This window comes from Thalassophryne amazonica, chromosome 6 (genome assembly GCF_902500255.1).
Source record: "Thalassophryne amazonica chromosome 6, fThaAma1.1, whole genome shotgun sequence".
In the NCBI taxonomy this organism is placed as follows: Eukaryota; Metazoa; Chordata; class Actinopteri; order Batrachoidiformes; family Batrachoididae; genus Thalassophryne; species Thalassophryne amazonica.
In genome coordinates this window covers 116,954,459-116,974,737 of record NC_047108.1, presented here as the reverse complement: position 1 = coordinate 116,974,737, position 20,279 = coordinate 116,954,459, and the positions used below count along the sequence as shown (strand labels likewise).

General features: G+C 39.8%; 1 protein-coding gene across 1 annotated transcript in view; it reads left to right on the top strand.

Moving 5' to 3' along the window:
- Positions 1-9,229: 9,229 nt before the first annotated feature.
- Positions 9,230-20,279, top strand: part of sycp2 (synaptonemal complex protein 2) — a 46,270-nt gene continuing 35,220 nt past the window's right edge. Inside the window, exons 1-16 of the mRNA XM_034173223.1 lie at positions 9,230-9,309; positions 13,117-13,205; positions 13,327-13,467; positions 13,548-13,676; positions 13,772-13,876; positions 13,961-13,985; positions 14,306-14,391; positions 14,476-14,567; positions 14,705-14,739; positions 14,813-14,955; positions 15,095-15,147; positions 16,648-16,693; positions 17,010-17,114; positions 17,231-17,294; positions 17,768-17,916; positions 18,004-18,078. Of these exons, the coding sequence (XP_034029114.1) occupies positions 13,182-13,205; positions 13,327-13,467; positions 13,548-13,676; positions 13,772-13,876; positions 13,961-13,985; positions 14,306-14,391; positions 14,476-14,567; positions 14,705-14,739; positions 14,813-14,955; positions 15,095-15,147; positions 16,648-16,693; positions 17,010-17,114; positions 17,231-17,294; positions 17,768-17,916; positions 18,004-18,078 (1,272 nt within the window). The 5' untranslated portion in view covers positions 9,230-9,309; positions 13,117-13,181. The remainder of the gene's footprint in view (positions 9,310-13,116; positions 13,206-13,326; positions 13,468-13,547; positions 13,677-13,771; positions 13,877-13,960; positions 13,986-14,305; positions 14,392-14,475; positions 14,568-14,704; positions 14,740-14,812; positions 14,956-15,094; positions 15,148-16,647; positions 16,694-17,009; positions 17,115-17,230; positions 17,295-17,767; positions 17,917-18,003; positions 18,079-20,279) is intronic.

Here is a 20,279-nt window from a genome sequence, read left to right as displayed (position 1 = left end):
TGTGACTAAAAAGATTAATCCAGGTTTAGAGTATATTTCTTATTGTTACATGGGAAACAAGGTACCAGTAGATTCAGTAGACTCTCACAAATCCAACAAGACCAAGCATTCATGATATGCACACTCTTAAGGCTATGAAATTGGGCTCACAATAATATACTCAACAAAAATATAAATGCAACACTTTTGGTTTTGCTCCCATTTTGTATGAGATGAACTCAAAGATCTAAAACTTTTTCCACATACACAATATCACCATTTCCCTCAAATATTGTTCACAAACCAGTCTAAATCTGTGATAGTGAGCACTTCTCCTTTGCTGAGATAATCCATCCCACCTCACAGGTGTGCCATATCAAGATGCTGATTAGACACCATGATTAGTGCACAGGTGTGCCTTAGACTGCCCACAATAAAAGGACACTGAAAGGTGCAGTCTTGTTTTATTGGGGGGGGATACCAGTCAGTATCTGGTGTGACCACCATTTGCCTCATGCAGTGCAACACATCTCCTTCGCATCATCCGTGAAGAGAACACCTCTCCAGCGTGCCAAATGCCAGCGAATGTGAGCATTTGCCCACTCAATTTGGTTACGACGACGAACTGGAGTCAGGTCGAGACCCCGATGAGGATGACGAGCATGCAGATGAGCTTCCCTGAGACGGTTTCTGACAGTTTGTGCAGAAATTCTTTGGTTATGCAAACCGATTGTTCCAGCAGCTGTCCGAGTGGCTGGTCTCAGACGATCTTGGAGGTGAACATGCTGGATGTGGAGGTCCTGGGCTGGTGTTACACGTGGTCTGCGGTTGTGAGGCTGGTTGGATGTACTGCCAAATTCTCTGAAACGCCTTTGGAGACGGCTTATGGTAGAGAAATGAACATTCAATAGACGAGCAACAGCTCTGGTTGACATTCCTGCTGTCAGCATGCCAATTGCACGCTCCCTCAAATCTTGCGACATCTGTGGCATTGTGCTGTGTGATAAAACTGCACCTTTCAGAGTGGCCTTTTATTGTGGGCAGTCTAAGGCACACCTGTGCACTAATCATGGTGTCTAATCAGCATCTTGATATGGCACACCTGTGAGGTGGGATGGATTATCTCAGCAAAGGAGAAGTGCTCACTATCACAGATTTAGACTGGTTTGTGAACAATATTTGAGGGAAATGGTGATATTGTGTATGTGGAAAACGTTTTAGATCTTTGAGTTCATCTCATACAAAATGGGAGCAAAACCAAAAGTGTTGCGTTTATATTTTTGTTGAGTATAGTAGTGTGGCATTCAGTCAGTGAGTTTGTCAATTTTGTGGAACAAACAGGTGTGAATCAGGTGTCCCCTATTTAAGGATGAAACCAGCACCTGTTGAACATGCTTTTCTCTTTGAAAGTCTGAGGAAAATAGGACGTTCAAGACATTGTTCAGAAGAACAGCGTAGTTTGATTAAAAAGTTGATTGTAGAGGGGGAAACCTATACGCAGGTGCAAAGGATTATAGGCTGTTCATCTACAATGATCTCCAATGCTTTAAAATGGTCAAAAAAAACCAGAGACGCGTGGAAGAAAACGGAAAACATCCATCAAAATGGATAGAAGAATAACCAGAATGGCAAAGGCTCACCCATTGATCAGCTCCAGGATGATCAAAAACAGTCTGGAGTTACCTGTAAGTGCTGTGACAGAAGATGCCTGTGTGAAGCTAATTTATTTGCAAGAATCCCCCGCAAAGTCCCTCTGTTAAATAAAAGACTTGTGCGGAAGAGGTTACAATTTGCCAAAGAACACATCAACTGGCCTAAAGACAAATGGAATATTTTGTGGACTGATGAGAGTAAAATTGTTCTTTTTGGGTCCAAGGGCTGCAGACAGTTTGTGAGACGACCCCCAAACTCTGAATTCAAGCCACAGTTCACAGTGAAGCATGGTGGTGCAAGCGTCATGGTATGGGCATGTTTCTCCTACTATGGTGTTGAGCCTATATATTGCATACCAGGTATCATGGATCAGTTTGGATATGTCAAAATACTTGAAGTCATGTTGCCTTATGCTGAAGAGGACATGCCCTTGACATGGGTGTTTCAACAAGACAATGACCCCAAACACTAGTAAACAAGCAAAATCTTTGTTCCAAACCAACAAAATTAATGCCTCACAGATGTGAAGAAATCATGAAAAACTGTGGTTATACAACTAAATACTAGTTTAGTGATTCACAAGATTGCTAAAAAAAAAAAAAAAGCAGTTTGAACATAATAGTTTTGAGTTTGTAGCGTCAACAGCAGATGCTACTATTACTGTGAACACCCCCCCTTTTTTTTTACTAATAGCCCAATTTCATAGCCTTGAGAGTGTGCATATCATGAATGCTTGGTCTTGTTGGATTTGTGAGACTACTGAATCTACTGTTACCTTGTTTCCCATGTAACAATAAGAAATATACTCAAAACCTGGATTAATCTTTTTAGTCACATAGCACTACTATTATTCTGAACACTACTGTACAGTCATGTCTTTTTGAGACATTCTTATAATCACCCAATCTTTTAAGTGAGGCAGTAATTATCTGTTTGGACATCTTCACACACAACCTCACGAACACATTTGCTTTTTACTAAAACTATGATGAAAGTAAAAAGTATAAGAAAACATATTGTATGGGTAGCCCTGCCCACTGGCAGTTTAGCATGAGACAAGGGAAACAGGATTGTTGGGCTTTGGCGGAGGTATGCACGCTCTTAGTGCCCTCTTGTTTAGTACTACAGCCTATGCATACCATGCATCCTATGTTAGTGTAGCGTAGTACTGCCAAAAGCTCCACAGCATTAACCAAAGCTGTACAGTTCAAAGCACACCAGAGCTGAAAGTATTTCACAAAGACTTAAAATAACATTATTGGAAGCTTTACAATGTTATTAAAAACCATTAAAGAGATGAAGATCTGTGAATATGATTGATGTGTAGCACTTGATTGTTGAGTAAATGTCATCAGTACTGATTATGTTCATGGGGAAAGTTGAGGATTCGTGCTCTCAATTTTGGATGAAGTGACCTTTGATGTTGATTTTTGGCATCCACTCAGATAATGATCCTGTCTTGTCTGTGATTGAAGGCCAAAGTCAGTTTTTTTGTTTTTTTTTTGTCTGTGCTGTTTGTTTTGAGCCATTTGACCTTTGATGTTGATATATATATATAATTTTTTTTTTTTTTTTTTTTTGCCATTATGCACCCTTATTTGGAAAGTCATTACTTTTATGTGTGCTTATTTGGATAATGCTGATGCAAATGTAGGTCACTGAGGTCAAGGTCACTGTCAGTGTCAGAGGTCAAATATTGATGGCAACATTAAAGATCAAGGCACTTTGTAATAAAAATCAGTTTCCTCATTTATTTTAAGGTACAGTTGATTTTTCATGAGAGTCACTTTGAAGGTTGAAATGATCAAAGGTTAAGTAATTTTAGGGCCAAAGGTATAGGATACTGTGTATACTGTGCTTTACTAATCCTTGGTTAAGATGTTTGTTATACTTTCTAGTTGTAAATTACCTTCAAACATCAGACACAAGCAAATGAATACCACAAGTTTACAACTTCTCTGGGCAAAGCTACTTTTTGGACAACAAAGGACCAAATTAGAATTTCTTATTTAACCGAGATGACACTTTAAACATCTGAGATTCAGTCTGTCGACATCTAAATTTTTGTTCTGAAATGACAGTGATGTCAGTTTTAATTTCTAGTCATTTGTAGTTGTGAATGCTGGACCAAGCTGATAGAACACCCACCATGGTGGTAAAAGGTCACCTGTTCAAAGCTACCTGTTCCCAAATCTCCATGTCCATCTATAGTGTAGGAGCTAGGTGACATTCATTCAACATGAAAGGTGCAGAAGGTCTGTAGTATCAGAAATGCTTATGAGGCTAAATTGTGCCAGGAAATGCGATTCTTAAGTTTGGCAAGTGGTGGGTGTGGCTAGGGGCCACACCCAAAGTACCCCCAAAATGGGTTTATTTAACATGGGAGGTGCAGACTTCTTTCCAAAGCCAGTTGATGCAGGTGTATTTACTGAATGCAAAAATCCAACTTAAGATTTTTTTGGTGGAAGCACTAATTAAGAACACAATTAATTAGTGCTAATTAGAGTTTTATTTAACATGAAAGGTGCACAGTTGAAACCAACTTCATTACATAGTGTCACATCTCAGTAGTCATAAAAATAAACTTAAGAAAAAAATGATGGTGGAAAGACCCCTTAAGAAGGACCACACCCCCAAAATGGATTTATTTAACATGGGAAGTGCAGACTTTATTTCAGTGCCAATTGATGCGGGACTGTTCACTGAATGGAAAAACCCAACTTAAGAACATTTATTTTGGTGGAAGCACTAATCAAGAACATAGTTAATTAGCGCTAATTACAGTTTTATTTAACATAAAAGGTGCGCAGTTGAAACAACTTCATTACATAGTGCCACATCTCAGTAGTCAGAAAAATGAACTTAAGAACAAAAATGATGGTGCAAAGACCCCTTTAGAATGGTTATACCAAGATACCCCCAAATGGTATTTTAAATCACAATAGGTTTAGACTTAATTTCAATCACTGAAGGGGTATTCACTGAAACCCTATTGTTAAATCCTTTTGGAAGGTCACAGTTGAAATCTACTTCATTACATAATATGACATCTCGGGGGGGATAAGGAAAAAGTAATGCCGAAAGTCACTCCTTACAGATAAAATAAGAAGGATGATTTGTATAAAAGCAAAGAGGTATAATAGATGCTTTTATACAAATTATCATCCTTAAAGTATTAAATAGCAGACATCATAATGCTCCTACCTGTGCAAGTGGTATATTCAAATGCTATACTTTCTAAAACATGTTGAATGACCATTAGGTAATCAGAGGAAAAAAGGTATAACTACTATTTTGGGCACTACGTTTTTCCATCTTGATCATTGGGTAAAAGTGCAATTTGTGTCCAGCCATTCCAGCCTGTCAATTTTATTTGTAAGGAGTGACTTTCGGCATTACTTTTTCCTTATCCCCCCGAGATGTGGTATTATGTAATGAAGTAGGTTTCAACTGTGACCTTCCAAAAGGATTTAACAGGTTTCAGTGAATACCCCTCCAGTGATTGGGGGTATGTTGGTATAACCATTCTAAAGGGGTCTTTCTGCCATAATTTTTGTTCTTAAGTTCATTTTTCTGACTACTGAGATGTGGCACTATGTAATGAAGTTTGTTTCAACTGCGCACTTTTATGTTTAATAAAACTGTAATTAGCACTAATTAATTGTGTTCTTAATTCGTGCTTCCACCAAAAAAAATCTTCTTAAGTTGTATTTTTTCATTTAGTAAATACACCTGCATCAACTGGCATTGGAACGAAGTCTGCACCTCGCATGTTAAATAAACCCATTTTGGGGGGTAATTTGGGTGTGGTCCCTAGCCACACCCACCACTTGTGAAACTTAAGAATCACATTTCCTGGTACAGTTTAGCCTAATAAGCATTTTTGATACTACAGACCTTCCGCACCTTTCATGTTGAATAAAAGTCACCCAGCTCCTGGACTAATATTAGATTTATGTTAAAAAGAGCATCCAGCCTAAACGTTGTTCCAAATCACCATACAGATCCATACGGGATCTTTTGTGGCAACCCCATGTAAAATCAGGGGCTGCCAAAAGAAATGAATTTGTAACTAGTTGTGAATAATGCCTTGGTGATAGATTGGCATCCTGGCCCAGGGTGTACCCTGCCTCACGCCCTATGGCTGCTGCCATAGGCTATATATATATATATATATATATATATATATATATATATATATATATATATATATATATATGCACTAATCATGATTAGACACCATGATTAGTGCATAGGTGTGCCTTAGACTGCCCACAATAAAAGGCCACTCTGAAAGGTGCAGTTTTATCACACAGCACAATGCCACAGATGTCGCAAGATTTGAGGGAGCGTGCAATTGGCATGCTGACAGCAGGAATGTCAACCAGAGCTGTTGCTCATGTATTGAATGTTCATTTCTCTACCATAAGCCGTCTCCAAAGGCGTTTCAGAGAATTTGGCTGTATATCCAACCAACCTCACAACCGCAGACCACGTGTAACCACACCAGCCCAGGACCGCCACATCCAGCATGTTCACCTCCAAGATCATCTGAGACCAGCCACTCGGACAGCTGCTGAAACAATCAGTTTGCATAACCAAAGAATTTCTGCACAAACTGTCAGAAACCGTCTCAGGGAAGCTCATCTGCATGCTCATCCTCATCGGGGTCTCGACCTAACTCCAGTTCGTCACCGACTTGAGTGGGCAAATGCTCACATTCGCTGGCGTTTGGCACTTTGGAAAGGTGTTCTCTTCACAGATGAATCCCGGTTCACACTGTCCAGGGCAGATGGCAGACAGCGTGTGTGGCGTCGTGTGTGTGAGCGGTTTTCTGATGTCAGTGTTGTGGATCGAGTGGCCCATGGTGGCGGTGGGGTTATGGTATGGGCAGACGTCTGTTATGGATGAAGAACACGGGTGCATTTTACTGATGGCATTTTGAATGCACAGAGATACCGTGACGAGATCCTGAGGCCCATTGTTGTGCCATACATCCAAGAACATCACCTCATGTTGCAGCAGGATAATGCATGGCCCCATGTTGCAAGGATCTGTACACAATTCTTGGAAGCTGAAAATGTCCCAGTTCTTGCATGGCCGGCATACTCACCGGACATGTCACCCATTGAGCATGTTTGGGATGCTCTGGACCGGCGTATACGACAGCGTGTACCAGTTCCTGCCAATATCCAGCAACTTCGCACAGCCATTGAAGAGGAGTGGACCAACATTCCACAGGCCACAATTGACAACCTGATCAACTCTATGCGAAGGAGATGTGTTGCACTGCATGAGGCAAATGGTGGTCACACCAGATACTGACTGGTATCCCCCCCAATAAAACAAAACTGCACCTTTCAGAGTGGCCTTTTATTGTGGACAGTCTAAGCCACACCTGTGCACTAATCATGGTGTCTAATCAGCATCTTGATATGGCACACCTGTGAGGTGGGACGGATTATCTCAGCAAAGGAGAAGTGCTCACTCTCACAGATTTAGACTGGTTTGTGGACAATATTTGAGGGAAATGGTGATATTGTGTATGTGGAAAAAGTTTTAGATCTTTGAGTTCATCTCACAAAATGGGATCAAAACCAAAAGTGTTGCGTTTATATTTTTGTTGAGTGTATATATATATATATATATATATATATATATATATAAAATTTCTGCCTCATTTTCTTATTTTATTGTATTGTTACAAGTGTTATTATTATTGCTTATCTTTGCACACGCTGTTTGTTGCACATTTTCTTCTACTCGCACTCATCTTGTGTGTTTATTAAGAGCTGATGTAACATGAATTTCTCCACTGTGAGATCGATAAAGTCTTATCTTTATCTTACAACACCTATTGTTATTTACCCAAATTCACGATTTACGCACAACCTTAACCCTAAGTTCTGAGCTTGAAATTCATAATTACCTCCTGCACAGTTTTAATGGCATGATGTTCCTTTTATCTTTGTGGTTATAGCGGTTTCTTCTTGGATACTGTTCAGTCACAGTAGTTATTGGGTGCCGACGTACAAGTAAAACAAATACAATACTTATCAGTCGTCAGTCGTCACATTGGTAATCAAAAAACACTTTTCTAAAGGTTTCAAACATGAAGTTTGAAATTGTCAGCTCTCTCTGACACAATGGTAAAAGTAAATGTTAATAGGGCGGTGGTGGTGGCCAGACTGGAAAGTTTAAGTGCACAGGGAAGGTGCTTTGATAGATTTTACGATTGCTCAGATGGATTACTGTAAAGTAGCATATGGGTAATATTTTGCGTGGATCCTCAGAAGCAAGTGATGACAATTCTTATATGTGTGGAGTAACGAGCATACATCATAGTTATAAGAACTTGAAATTACATGAACGTTACAGCAAACTAATACGTATTTAAAAATATTTAGGGCTCTATGCTATTTTGTGAGGAAAATAAACTGAAAACAAGTACTTAATAAACTGATAAACTTCATCCCAGAGATTTTTCTGAGGGGAAGCATGGTGGGTTAGTGGTTAGTGGCCTTACAGCAAGAAGGCCATGGGATCGATTCCTGCCTGTGGCCTTTCTGTAAGGAGTTTACATGTTCTCCCTGTGTTTATATGGGTTTCCTCCGGGTTCTCCGGCTTCCTCCCATATCCAAAGACATGCAGGTTAGGTGGATTGGAAACTTTGAATTGTCCGTAGGTGTGAATGTGTTTGTCTATATGTGGCCCTGCAACAGACTGGCGTCCTGTCCAGGGTGTACCCTATGTGTGACTGCTGGGATAGGCTTCAGCCCCCCGTGACCCTTTGTTGGAGTAAGGGGTTGAGGATGAGTTAGTGAGTGAGACTTTACTGACTCAGTCCTAATTCCTCTGCATTGTAACAAAATTCCAACTGAACTTTCAGGAAGTTGAGATTTTCTTAATGCTAAATGTTTGCAAGAAGAATGGAATTGGACTTGCGGATTTTCGCATTGACTTTTGATGTAGATTTTTTAGGTCAAACCATGCAGATGTGGATTTTTCACTTGCCTGAAAGTTTGCACGGATGCAGACTGTGGGGTGGGGAAAATTGCACAGGGAAAAAAATTCTCCATGGACAACAAAGCTTCCAGACTGGGCTAGTGGGGTAGTATAATTGTTTGCACGTAACATTGGGACTGATGCCAGCAATCCGGTTTTATTATCGGATTGCAACCCAGATGAGTCATCTGTTTGTTTTGTGTTGCTTTTGGGAAATGAACAGCGGAAAGAATGAGTGTTTTCAGTTATTTTTGGTTTCTCATTGAAAAAAGAATGAAGGAATGAATGATACGTGGATTCAAGCTCCCAACTGAAGGCGGAGACACGTGCCGTGGGTCCTTCTGGAAATAAAAGTTGAGTTTTTGGCTACCCATGTTAAATTAAGACTTCTTCTTCGATAAAATGCAGTTTCATGGTTGTTTGAAGTCGCACTTTGAAAATAAAATTTTAAATAAATTATATGTTTTGTTTTTCAAATTGTTTTGCTCAGAATATTTTATCGATTTGTGATGAAAGCTAAAATCAAAAATATGCTAGCCGGGGGGCGGGGGGAGGTGATGCCATGGTGATGCTGTCAACCTGGCGCGTGAATGTGTGACGTCATATTTCGCGCGCTCTGCTGAACAGAACCAACGACCAACGTCGTCTCACAGGAATTTATTTTTAACTCCAGTGAGTATGTTATTTGATTCACATCCACTGATGTTTAATGAAAAACGTTTTCTTAGAGAGCTCATAGCGGCCGGTTTGCTTGATGTCACGGCTGAAATGACCGGGAGCACGTCAGCGTTAGCTAGAAAAGCTGTTTTGCTTCATGTAAAAAAAAAAAAACAACACACACACACACACACACACACACACACACACACAGGTTAGCCGTTAGCAAGTTACAGATTAGCTGCTTGCCAAGCAGCTTATAAATTCTTCTTCGTCGTCTTTCGGCTGTTCCCGTTAGGGGTCGCCACAGCAGATCAATCGTTTCCATCGCACCCTGTCCTCTGTATCTTCCTCTGTCACCCCAACCACCTGCATGTCCTCTCTCAGCTAGGGTTGCCAACCGTCCCTTGAAAAACGGAATCGTCCCTTATTTGGAAATAAAAGTGTGCGTTCCGTATTGACCTGAAACGGGACGCAGTTTGTCCCGTATTTCTGTGAGAATCAAAAAGTCTGTAAAATGTCAATGGAATTGACTGGCGCTTTATATGGAAACTTACGGTAAATTTGATCCCAGCCTCTCTCCTGCTTTTCACCAATGAGCTGACAGACACGAGTTGACGATACAGAATCACTCTTATCTCATTGGTCGAGGGACATCTGCTCGCAAGTAGATACCGACGTCATGAGCCGACGACGGTCGCTGGACGACAATAACAAAGCAGCATGGCTGATATCGATGCAGACACCGACACTAGCACTGCAGATATGCCTACAGACAGCAATATCTGTAACGTCGTTACTCCTCCTAAAAAAAAAAAAAAAATGCAAAAATACAGGGGCGAATGAGAAAAGGAAAATGGCTGGGTGGAAAAGGTGCGCGACAACAGCTATAAGTATTGTAAGTATTGTTTACTTTTCAGACTTTATTTTTTGCACTTTTTATCACACTAAATGTGTAAATGTGCACTGTTACATTGTTTTGGATGATGCAAATTTTCAATTGTTTTTTGTTAATTTATACAATTTTAAGTTAAGCACTACAGAGAGATTTATTTTTAAAGAATTTTTTTTTATTTTATGCTTTGAAGCAGGACAAAATGCTCATATTGAAATTGTGAGTGAAAATTTATTTTGCACTAAAAATAAATTGCTAAATAATAATTTGTTTTCCACGTGTTCATATTAGAACAAATGCACGTATGCATCTACTTAAATTCAGGGTCAAGTCAACAGTCAAATGGTTAAAAATCGTTTCACACAGACACTGGGAAGGGTGAAGGCAATGGTCGGTCGGCCCTGGCGAGGTGTCCCTTATTTATTTTTCAGAGAGTTGGCAACCCTACTCTCAGCACATCCATGAACCTCCTCTTTGGCCTCCCTCTTCTCCTCCTGCCTGGTGGCTCCATCCTCAGCATCCTTCTCCCTATATACCCTGGGTCCCTCCTCTGCACATGTCCAAACCATCTCAATCTCGCCTCTCTGACTTTGTCTCCAAACCGTCCCACCTGAGCTGTCCCTCTGATATGTTCATTCCTAATCTTGTCCATTCTTCTCACTCCCAAAGCGAATCTCAACATCTTCAACTCTGCCACCTCCAGCTCTGCCTCCTGTCTTATTGTTAGTGCCACTGTCTCTAAACCATACAACATAGCTGGTCTCACTACTGTTTTGTAAACTTTCCCCTTCACTCTTGCTGATATTCTTCGGTCACAAATCACTCCTGCCACCTTTCTCCACCCACTCCACCCTGCCTGCACTCTCTTCTTCACCTCTCTACCACACTCTCCATTACTTTGAACAGTTGACCCCAAATATTTAAACTCATCTACTTTCACCACTTCTGCTCCTTGTAACTGCACTATTCCACTGGGCTCCCTCTCATTCATACATATGTACTCAGTCTTGCTTCTACTGGCTTTCATTCCCCTTCTCTCCAAAGCATATCTCCACTTCTCCAGACTAGACTCAACTTGCTCTCTACTCTCACTACAGATCACAATGTCATCTGCAAACATCATAGTCCATGGGGACTCCTGTCTGATCTCATCCTGTTGAAAAATGATAAATAATGAATGGTAAACCAATTCTCCTCATTAAGCGCTGCAAAAGCTAAGGTAGATCTAAAGTCCTTTGCATTATCTATCTATCTAGTTCTTGTTCTTTCTTTTTTTTTACTGTTAATAGTCACAATTTTTTTTATCCGTGATCGCCCACTTTACTGAATATAGTTTTGATCCTTGTGTCTGTGGTGACATGAACCAAATTTATTGGATTTTCACCAGATTTGATCAAGCTCAATTTTGAGCATGATTGGGTGATACCTTGAAATAAAATGATCATATTTTCACCCAGTTGTTTTTTTTTCATTATTATTATTTTTTTTTATTTTATTTTGTTATTCACTGCTGGCAGGCAGTATGGTGGCTTAGCGGTTAGCAGTGCTGGCTCACAGCAAGAAGGTCCTGGGGATCACTTCCCACCTGGTCCTTTCTGTATGAATCTTGGATGTGGGTTCCCTCCAGGTGCTCCGGCTTCTTCCCACTTACAAAGACATGCAGGTTAGGTGAACTGGGAATTTTAAATTGACCATAGGCAAGTGTGAATGTGTTTGTCTGTCAGTGACCCTGTGATAGACTGCGTCCTGTCTAGGGTGTGCCCCACCTCTCACCCAAAGACTGTTGTGATAGGCTCTGGCCTCCCGGACTCTTGGTTGGAGTAAGTAGGTATAGAAAATGAATATCAGCTGGCTTATCTTCATATCCCTACCCTAATCACAGCTGACCTTTCTCACCCTGCACACAGTCTATTCAAACCACTCTCCTCGGGCAGGAGGCTACGGTCGATCTGGACCAGAACCTCCCGCCATAAGAACAGTTTCTTCCCCTCTGCCGTTAGACTCATGAACTCCTCATAACTCAGTCACCTTAACCTTAACTCTGTCACTTTATCATTTTATCACGGGTCACTTTAGACAATGTACTTTGGTTCTAATTGCACTCCTCCCACTGCATTGTTTTTTCTGTTTCTCTTTCTGTTTTTGTGTTGCACACAGCCTTTCATATTTCAAATGTCATTTTTGTAGCTTATATTTTGTCTTATTTTGGCACATATTTTATATTTTATCTTAGCATTTTATATTGCTCTCTGTTTAATGTTGCACCATTATATCGAAGCAAATTCCTAGTCTGAATCCTGTTCATTGGCAATGGCAATAAACTTCTTCTGATTCTGGTTCTGATTCTAATCAGTCTCTCACCAAAAAAAAGTTCCAATGTGGTCACAACGTTAAACAACTCCACCCCCATCACACAAAACTTGGAAAAGATGCAATGAAAGAATAAGAAAAAGACATGAAAATCAGATGAACAGCTATGACGGGGAAGATACTTTCATTCAGTACTTTAATGTTTCCCATAATCGCCCTGGTGGCCCCCTGTGCTTCCCAGAATGCACCGCGGTGCCAACAGAGTTCCAGGGTCTCACAGCGCATGTTAACAATGGTGAGCGAGAATGTGGATGACGTTGATCCAGCGAGTTCACGGGTGATTATGATGATGACACGTTCTCCCACATTGAGGTGGTTATCTAGAGGAAGTGTAGCACCTGTGATAGACTTCTGCTGTGCCCCGATGTTACCTTGTTGTCCATACTTCACGAAGTTTGTTTACACTGTGCCCTGAACCGGAATTCTGCTGAAACTGACCTCTCGCGTGAGTCACGGACAGCGAGATGGTGCGAGAGTTACAACTGCAAAACAGCAAATACTTTTGGGATTTCAGGAGAAAAGTCAAAATACCAATGTTTGCAGTTCTATTTTTACAGTCATCTTGAAGACAGCAGAGCTGAAGTGGCAGTAAACCTGTAAATGCTCTTTGTCGGTGTTAGAAATGGCAACTAGTCAGGACAAACAGGTGAGAATACAAATGTTTATTTGTTGATATGGTGACATGGTGTCATTGTGTGGTCAGTACGCATAAACTGTCTCTAGTGTTATGATGAAAAGTAAATGTAGATTAGTTATTTTCATTGCAGCTAGAGAAAGTTATCGATGAGGCTTTGAAGAGCAGCGATTTGCAAGCCTTGGATTTATTTCTGCAAAGAGATGTGTATGAAGAAGCACACTTAAAATGTTCCCAGCAGATTCTCAACAAATTGGATAAACTTATCAGCAGGGTAAGATGTACAGGTAACATAAAACATTTAACTACTGTGTCAGTAAATATAATTAATCATTTTCTGCACTGCTTTTGCAGGGTTTAGACCAAAAAGATGCCAGATCAGCCAACCTGGGTCTCACTGTCCTGTACAAGTGTGGGAGAAATCTGACACTACCTGGAGGTCAACGGTTATTAGAAACAGTACCTCAAAGTCTGATTAATAAAATAAGTATTTCATATCAGTCTACAGCCACATATCCTTTATATTTACAGTTAGTCATGTGCTTAGCCAGTTGCTGACTAAACCTGCTTTTGTGCACATGGTGCAGTGGTTTGAGAAATGCAGACAGCTCTGGATACAGTGCGGCCCACAGAGGAACGAGTCTTTGTTAAACCTCTCAGAGGACTTCTTTGATGCCTTAATGGTGAGCTAATCTAGAAAAATAAAGTGCATAGAGAAGTCACATTATTCTCTTTAATGTCATTTTCTCTCTCTCTCTCTATTATAGGTGGTTCATGAAGCATCTAGAGAGGGTATTTTTCACATTTTTTAAGTTTGGTTTACTAATGCTTCCTTTTATGTAAATGGTTTGTCTTTAGTCAGCCTTTATAAGAACACAGTTTGCAGTCTTCTTCCAGTTATACCACTTGTTGTAGGCTACTGTGCAATTATGTGTTCTTCATACTGTTGTAAGACAATTGTGTTATTTTTGGGACAGGTCAGGTGGGTTTAGCCCACATTTGCTGCATTCAGCAAATGTGAGTTCAGGTCAAACTCAGTTATGATAAAACTGCATTTCACTGTGCAGCACAAAGCTTTGTATTCTTTGTCAGTTTCACCTGCTTCTTCACAGGAAGCTATAAAGTCACAGAATCATTTCTGTACCCTATTGGTGAGTTGGCAGTAGACCGAAGAATCTACATCCTGATTCAAAAGGAGGTTTGGCATAATTTTAATAAGTTAATTAATTTTATTTGCAGCTGCATTTGTCTATGAGAAAATAACTTACTAATGTCTTTGTAGGCTGTTAGAAAATTTAACATGATTCTGGGCAAAATCACTATGGATCTTAAAAAGGAAAAGATTCTAAAATCTCAGGAGGCCTCAAATACCATGTATGTAATGGAATTTTCATGAAAATAGCTTTTACACACACATACACACACACACACACATATATATATATATATATATATATATATATATATATATATATATATTGTTTTGTTGCTTATTTGTCATATTTCTGCAGGATCAAGCTGGCTGGGTACATATTGGATGGTGGTGGTGAGTTTTCATTGAGCACTGCAGTTGTTACCACAGATAGACAAATACACAATAAAGTGTGTCTCTGTGTTAGATTATGACTTGCAGACGGCTCTAATGGAGGCCTTATGCAGGATGGCTACTGCTGAGCAGAGGAAGGAGCTGGCAGATTGTTGGTTCAGCATGGGACACGTGGCCAAAGCCTTTGTTAAGATTAGTGATTCTCAATTTGAGACGGTAAAAAAATGCACCTCAATCATCGTCACAGCTCATAGGTTTCATATTTTGTGAAACTTCAGTGGAAATATAATTCTAAAATAATATTGCAGTACCTAATGGTGTTGGTCTGTTATGTTAAAAATAATGTACTCCTTAGGATTGCCGCAAATTTCTGAATATGGTGAACGGGATGCAGGGAGACAGGAGAAGGTACAGCATTCGTACTATAGCTGTCTGTGTATGTGCTCATATATACTCAACAAAAATATAAACGCAACACTTTTGGTTTTGCTCCCATTTTGTATGAGATGAACTCAAAGATCTAAAACTTTTTCCACATACACAATATCACCATTTCTCTCAAATATTGTTCACAAACCAGTCTAAATCTGTGATAGTGAGCACTTCTCCTTTGCTGAGATAATCCATCCCACCTCACAGGTGTGCCATATCAAGATACTGATTAGACACCATGATTAGTGCACAGGTGTGCCTTAGACTGTCCACAATAAAAGGCCACTCTGAAAGGTGCAGTTTTGTTTTACTGGGGGGGGATACCAGTCAGTATCTGGTGTGACCACCATTTGCCTCATGCAGTGCAACACATCTCTTTGCATCATCCGTGAAGAGAACACCTCTCCAATGTGCCAAATGCCAGCGAATGTGAGCATTTGCCCACTCAAGTTGGTTACGACGATGAACTGGAGTCAGGTCGAGACCCCGATGAGGACGACGAGCATGCAGATGAGCTTCCCTGAGACAGTTTCTGACAGTTTCTGCAGAAATTCTTTGGTTATGCAAACCGATTGTTTCAGCAGCTGTCCGAGTGGCTGGTCTCAGACGATCTTGGAGGTGAACATCCTGGATGTGGAGGTCCTGGGCTGGTGTGGTTACACGTGGTCTGCGGTTGTGAGGCTGGTTGGATGTACTGCCAAATTCTCTGAAACGCCTTTGGAGACGGCTTATGGTAGAGAAATGAACATTCAATACACGAGCAACAGCTCTGGTTGACATTCCTGCTGTCAGCGTGCCAATTGCACGCTTCCCTCAAATCTTGCGACATCTGTGGCATTGTGCTGTGTGATAAAACTGCACCTTTCAGAGTGGCCTTTTATTGTGGGCAGTCTAAGGCACACCTGTGCACTAATCATGGTGTCTAATCAGCATCTTGGTATGGCACACCTGTGAGGTGAGATGGATTATCTCAGCAAAGGAGAGGTGCTCACTATCACAGATTTAGACTGGTTTGTGAACAATATTTGAGGGAAATGGTGATATTGTGTATGTGGAAAAAGTTTTAGATCTTTGAGTTCATCTCATACAAAATGGGAGCAAAACCAAAAGTGTTGCATTTATATTTTTGTTGGGTGTATATATATATATATGTATATATCAACATATCCTGATCTAAGAGAGTGCTTCAGACACTGATGTACAGTACTGTCCAAAAGTCCTGAGCACCCCACTGTTTCTCTACAAATGTGTTTTTTCTGATTTTACTTAATAGATCTGTAAAAACCCAAGATAGATTCAAATTGCTATTTTAAAAAAGACAATTTCAAGTACTTTGCAAAAGAAGGTACAATGAAATATGTTATAAAAAGTAAGAGATCTTGTTCATTGTTTTTACAGTATCTGTACTGAAGTGAGTCGGTGTGTGTATGTCAGTGTTCCTACACATACCTAACAGTGCTCTCTGTGTGTATTCAGAGTGTATTCTTATCCTTGTTTGGAGGTTTTTCTGGATAAACATGAGGTCAGTATTTAAAGATTTTCTGTAGTTATGAAACTGGATTAATAATCAGCTAGTAAGTCATAAAGATATCACTTAGATAGATTCTATACAGCCTGATGGTTTGTGGAATGTCTTTTTCTGACTGGTTACACTCAGTTGAAAGTTATTTTGCATGTAAGGTTCAATTTTACTAAAGGATCTTGACTGCAGTAGTACTCTGACTGGTAATAGTTACCCTAATTTTGTCTGGATTAGTCAAGTAAAGTTGATTTGATTTGACATACGTCGTGGACTCTATAATGCAATTTGCTGACTTAAAAAAGGGTTTTTTTTCCAGCTGATGATGCCCTCAGATGAGAAGCTGGAAGAATTCTGGATTGATTTCAACGTCGGCAGCCACAGCATCTCTTTTTACTTCTCTTTGGCTGACGAAGAGACACAGGTACTTCAAGGTCAAGGTTAAAAAAAAACTAAAACATTGTGATTAGCAGCAAATTCACATTGCGTGGTTCCAATATGGTGGTGACTATATTTTGATTATTTATCCTGTTCAAATAGGAAAGTCAGTGGGAAACAATGTCTATCCATGAAAACGAAGTCCAACGCTACACTGTTAAAGAAGGTAATCGATGCACACTGGATTAGTTTTTATTTTGCCTCTACATTAATAGGTAAAATAGAGGGGAGTGGATTATAGCTCTGGTGAGGGGTTATCCATTAGTGCCGGAGTTGGTGGTTCGAATTCTGTCTACTCCTGTATGTTGGTGTTCTTGTGTGAGATGCTAAACCCCTAATTGCTTCTGATTTTAAAGTCTGGAAGGGCAGACGTCAGGAATGGCTTCCGGCTGAAAACGGAAACAAAAACATCACATTCACTCCTCCTTAGTAGTATGAAAATGTAACTTTTCTATTAAACCACAGATTTGATAAAGAAATGATTTTGATAGATTTGTGTCCTGGATTTAGTAAAGAAAATTACATGCTAAACATGAGTGGTAAACATCATTAAACAGCTTCACTTTTTGATTTAAGTGTCATGTGTTTCTTGTGTTTGCTGTTGTGCAACAGTGTCACTATTTATTTTTTTATTTCCAGAGGATGCCAAGAGACAAGTACTGCAGATAAAGCTGTCAGACGTGGTGGCTGCAGGTGTGGTGGAAGGGTCGGAGCTAAAAATCTTCTTCAGCTCTTCCCTGGACATTCTACAGGCTGCTCGTAGTGTCTACGGACACAGCAAAAACACAGTAAAGAAGCTTGTGAAAAGATTATGTTACATCAGTAAGATGAAGTGTTATGTGATTTGCATTAATGCCTGACTCTCTGCCTGTCAGAACTTTGTAGGAAAAACAAACACATCTGTAGTGAAGACTACAGTCAGAGTCATAATGGAAGAAAACGCTTCACAGGTAAGATGAAGATCTAACTTATTGATCCCCTTTGCTGAATTTTTCCTCAAACTGCATATTATTATTGTTGTTGTTGGCTGGTTGTTTGTGACATTATTTCACTTGTTAATTGATGTTTACAATCCAAACATTTTACATATGGATGCTCATCACCAGTGATGCCGGTAACGCGTTACTCTAATCTGACCACTTTTTTTTAGTAACGAGTAATCTAACGCGTTAATCTTTCCAAATCAGTAATCAGATTAAAGTTACTTCTCCAAGTCACTGTGCATTACTATTATTTTTGCATTGTGGCTCGACAGCGGCATTAAACGTGGTCCGTGGGCAGGAGGTCGGGGTTCGACTGAACTGCCCACTTTAAACGAGCTGTGAGCTTTTCATCCGCGGTTTTCTACAGCAGCTACAACTCGTCCTCACCTCTTAAAGCGCAGTGATAACAGCACACCTGCACTGAGATTTACAAAGACATTTTTATGCTTTTTTTTCTCCTTTATTTAGAATTCTGAGCTGAGCCGCTCCGTATCTGCTGCTAAAAACAGCTGATCCTCCGCGACACGTCAACAACTAACACTATTTTCCACTCAAATGCACTTAAACTCTCTTTCTGAGGACCACATGATGTGAAAACGCAATAAAACTTTCTTACCTGTAAATCTGGTCATGTTTTCTGCATAAATAAATGTTATCCATGCTTTGTGCTCAGATGCCAAAGCAGGGGCGAATCCAGATTGAATGGGGGCGTGGGGCAAGGATGTGCCCCCCCCCCCCCCACACACACACACACAACACCCCTAGATTAAAGGTCCAGTTTTTAAGCCTTTTTTGTTTACTACAACTACAAATACTACTTATAATAATAATTTGGACAAGTAAAATGTTTAGAGAGAATTAAAATGTTAAAAAGAATTCAATAGTTACATTTATAAACAATGTAGGTTAGAAATGGCAAGTTTTACTGTTACAGTGCTGTCAACAGTTAAATATGAAGTCAAGAAAGAGGTCTTTATTTTACTTTTTATAAAACAAGTATTTATTTTCATTGAAGTCAAGAAAGGGTGACTATAAAGTGAGTTTTGGCAAAACAGGTATCATTGTCATGTTGAGGTGGCAGAGGGTTGTTGTCGGCAGCTGGGAAAAGTAGCTAAAAAAGTAACTAGTAATCTAACTTAGTTACTTTTCCAATTGCGTAATCAGTAAAGTAACTAAGTTACTTTTTCAAGGAGTAATCAGTAAAGAGTAATTGGATTACTTTTTCAAAGTAACTGTGGCAACACTGCTCATCACCCAGTGCCAAGTTGCTACAATTTTGTAGTTATTTCTTAGCTCTACATAAGTACTTGTATAATTCATTCATTTTCTGTACATGTTGTCAGGAGGGGGCTGGAACCTGTACTTGTATAATTGCTGTTGCTAATTTAATGTCTGAGGCACATGATAAAACAATTACTGTATGTTTTGGAGTATAAGTTGCGCCCGATTGTAAGTTGCACATGTTAAAACAAATGCCTCTTTAAGAGGAAAAACCCTTATACAACCCCTGGCAAAAATTATGGAATCACCGGCCTCGGAGGATGCTCATTCAGTTGTTTAATTTTGTAGAAAAAAAGCAGATCACAGACATGACACAAAACTAAAGTCATTTCAAATGGCAACTTTCTGGCTTTAAGAAACACTATAAGAAATCAAGATAAAAAGATTGTGGCAGTCAGTAACGGTTACTTTTTTAGACCAAGCAGAGGAAAAAAATATGGAATCACTCAATTCTGAGGAAAAAATTATGGAATCACCCTGTAAATTTTCATCCCCAAAACTAACACCTGCATCATATCAGATCTGCTCGTTAGTCTGCATCTAAAAAGGAGTGATCACACCTTGGAGAGCTGTTGCACCAAGTGGACTGACATGAATCATGGCTCCAACACGAGAGATGTCAATTGAAACAAAGGAGAGGATTATCAAACTCTTAAAAGAGAGTAAATCATCACGCAGTGTTGCAAAAGATGTTGGTTGTTCACAGTCAGCTGTGTCTAAACTCTGGACCAAATACAAACAACATCGGAAGGTTGTTAAAGGCAAACATACTGGTAGACCAAGGAAGACATCAAAGCGTCAAGACAGAAAACTTAAAGCAATATGTCTCAAAAATCGAAAAATGTACAACAAAACAAATGAGGAACGAATGGGAGGAAACTGGAGTC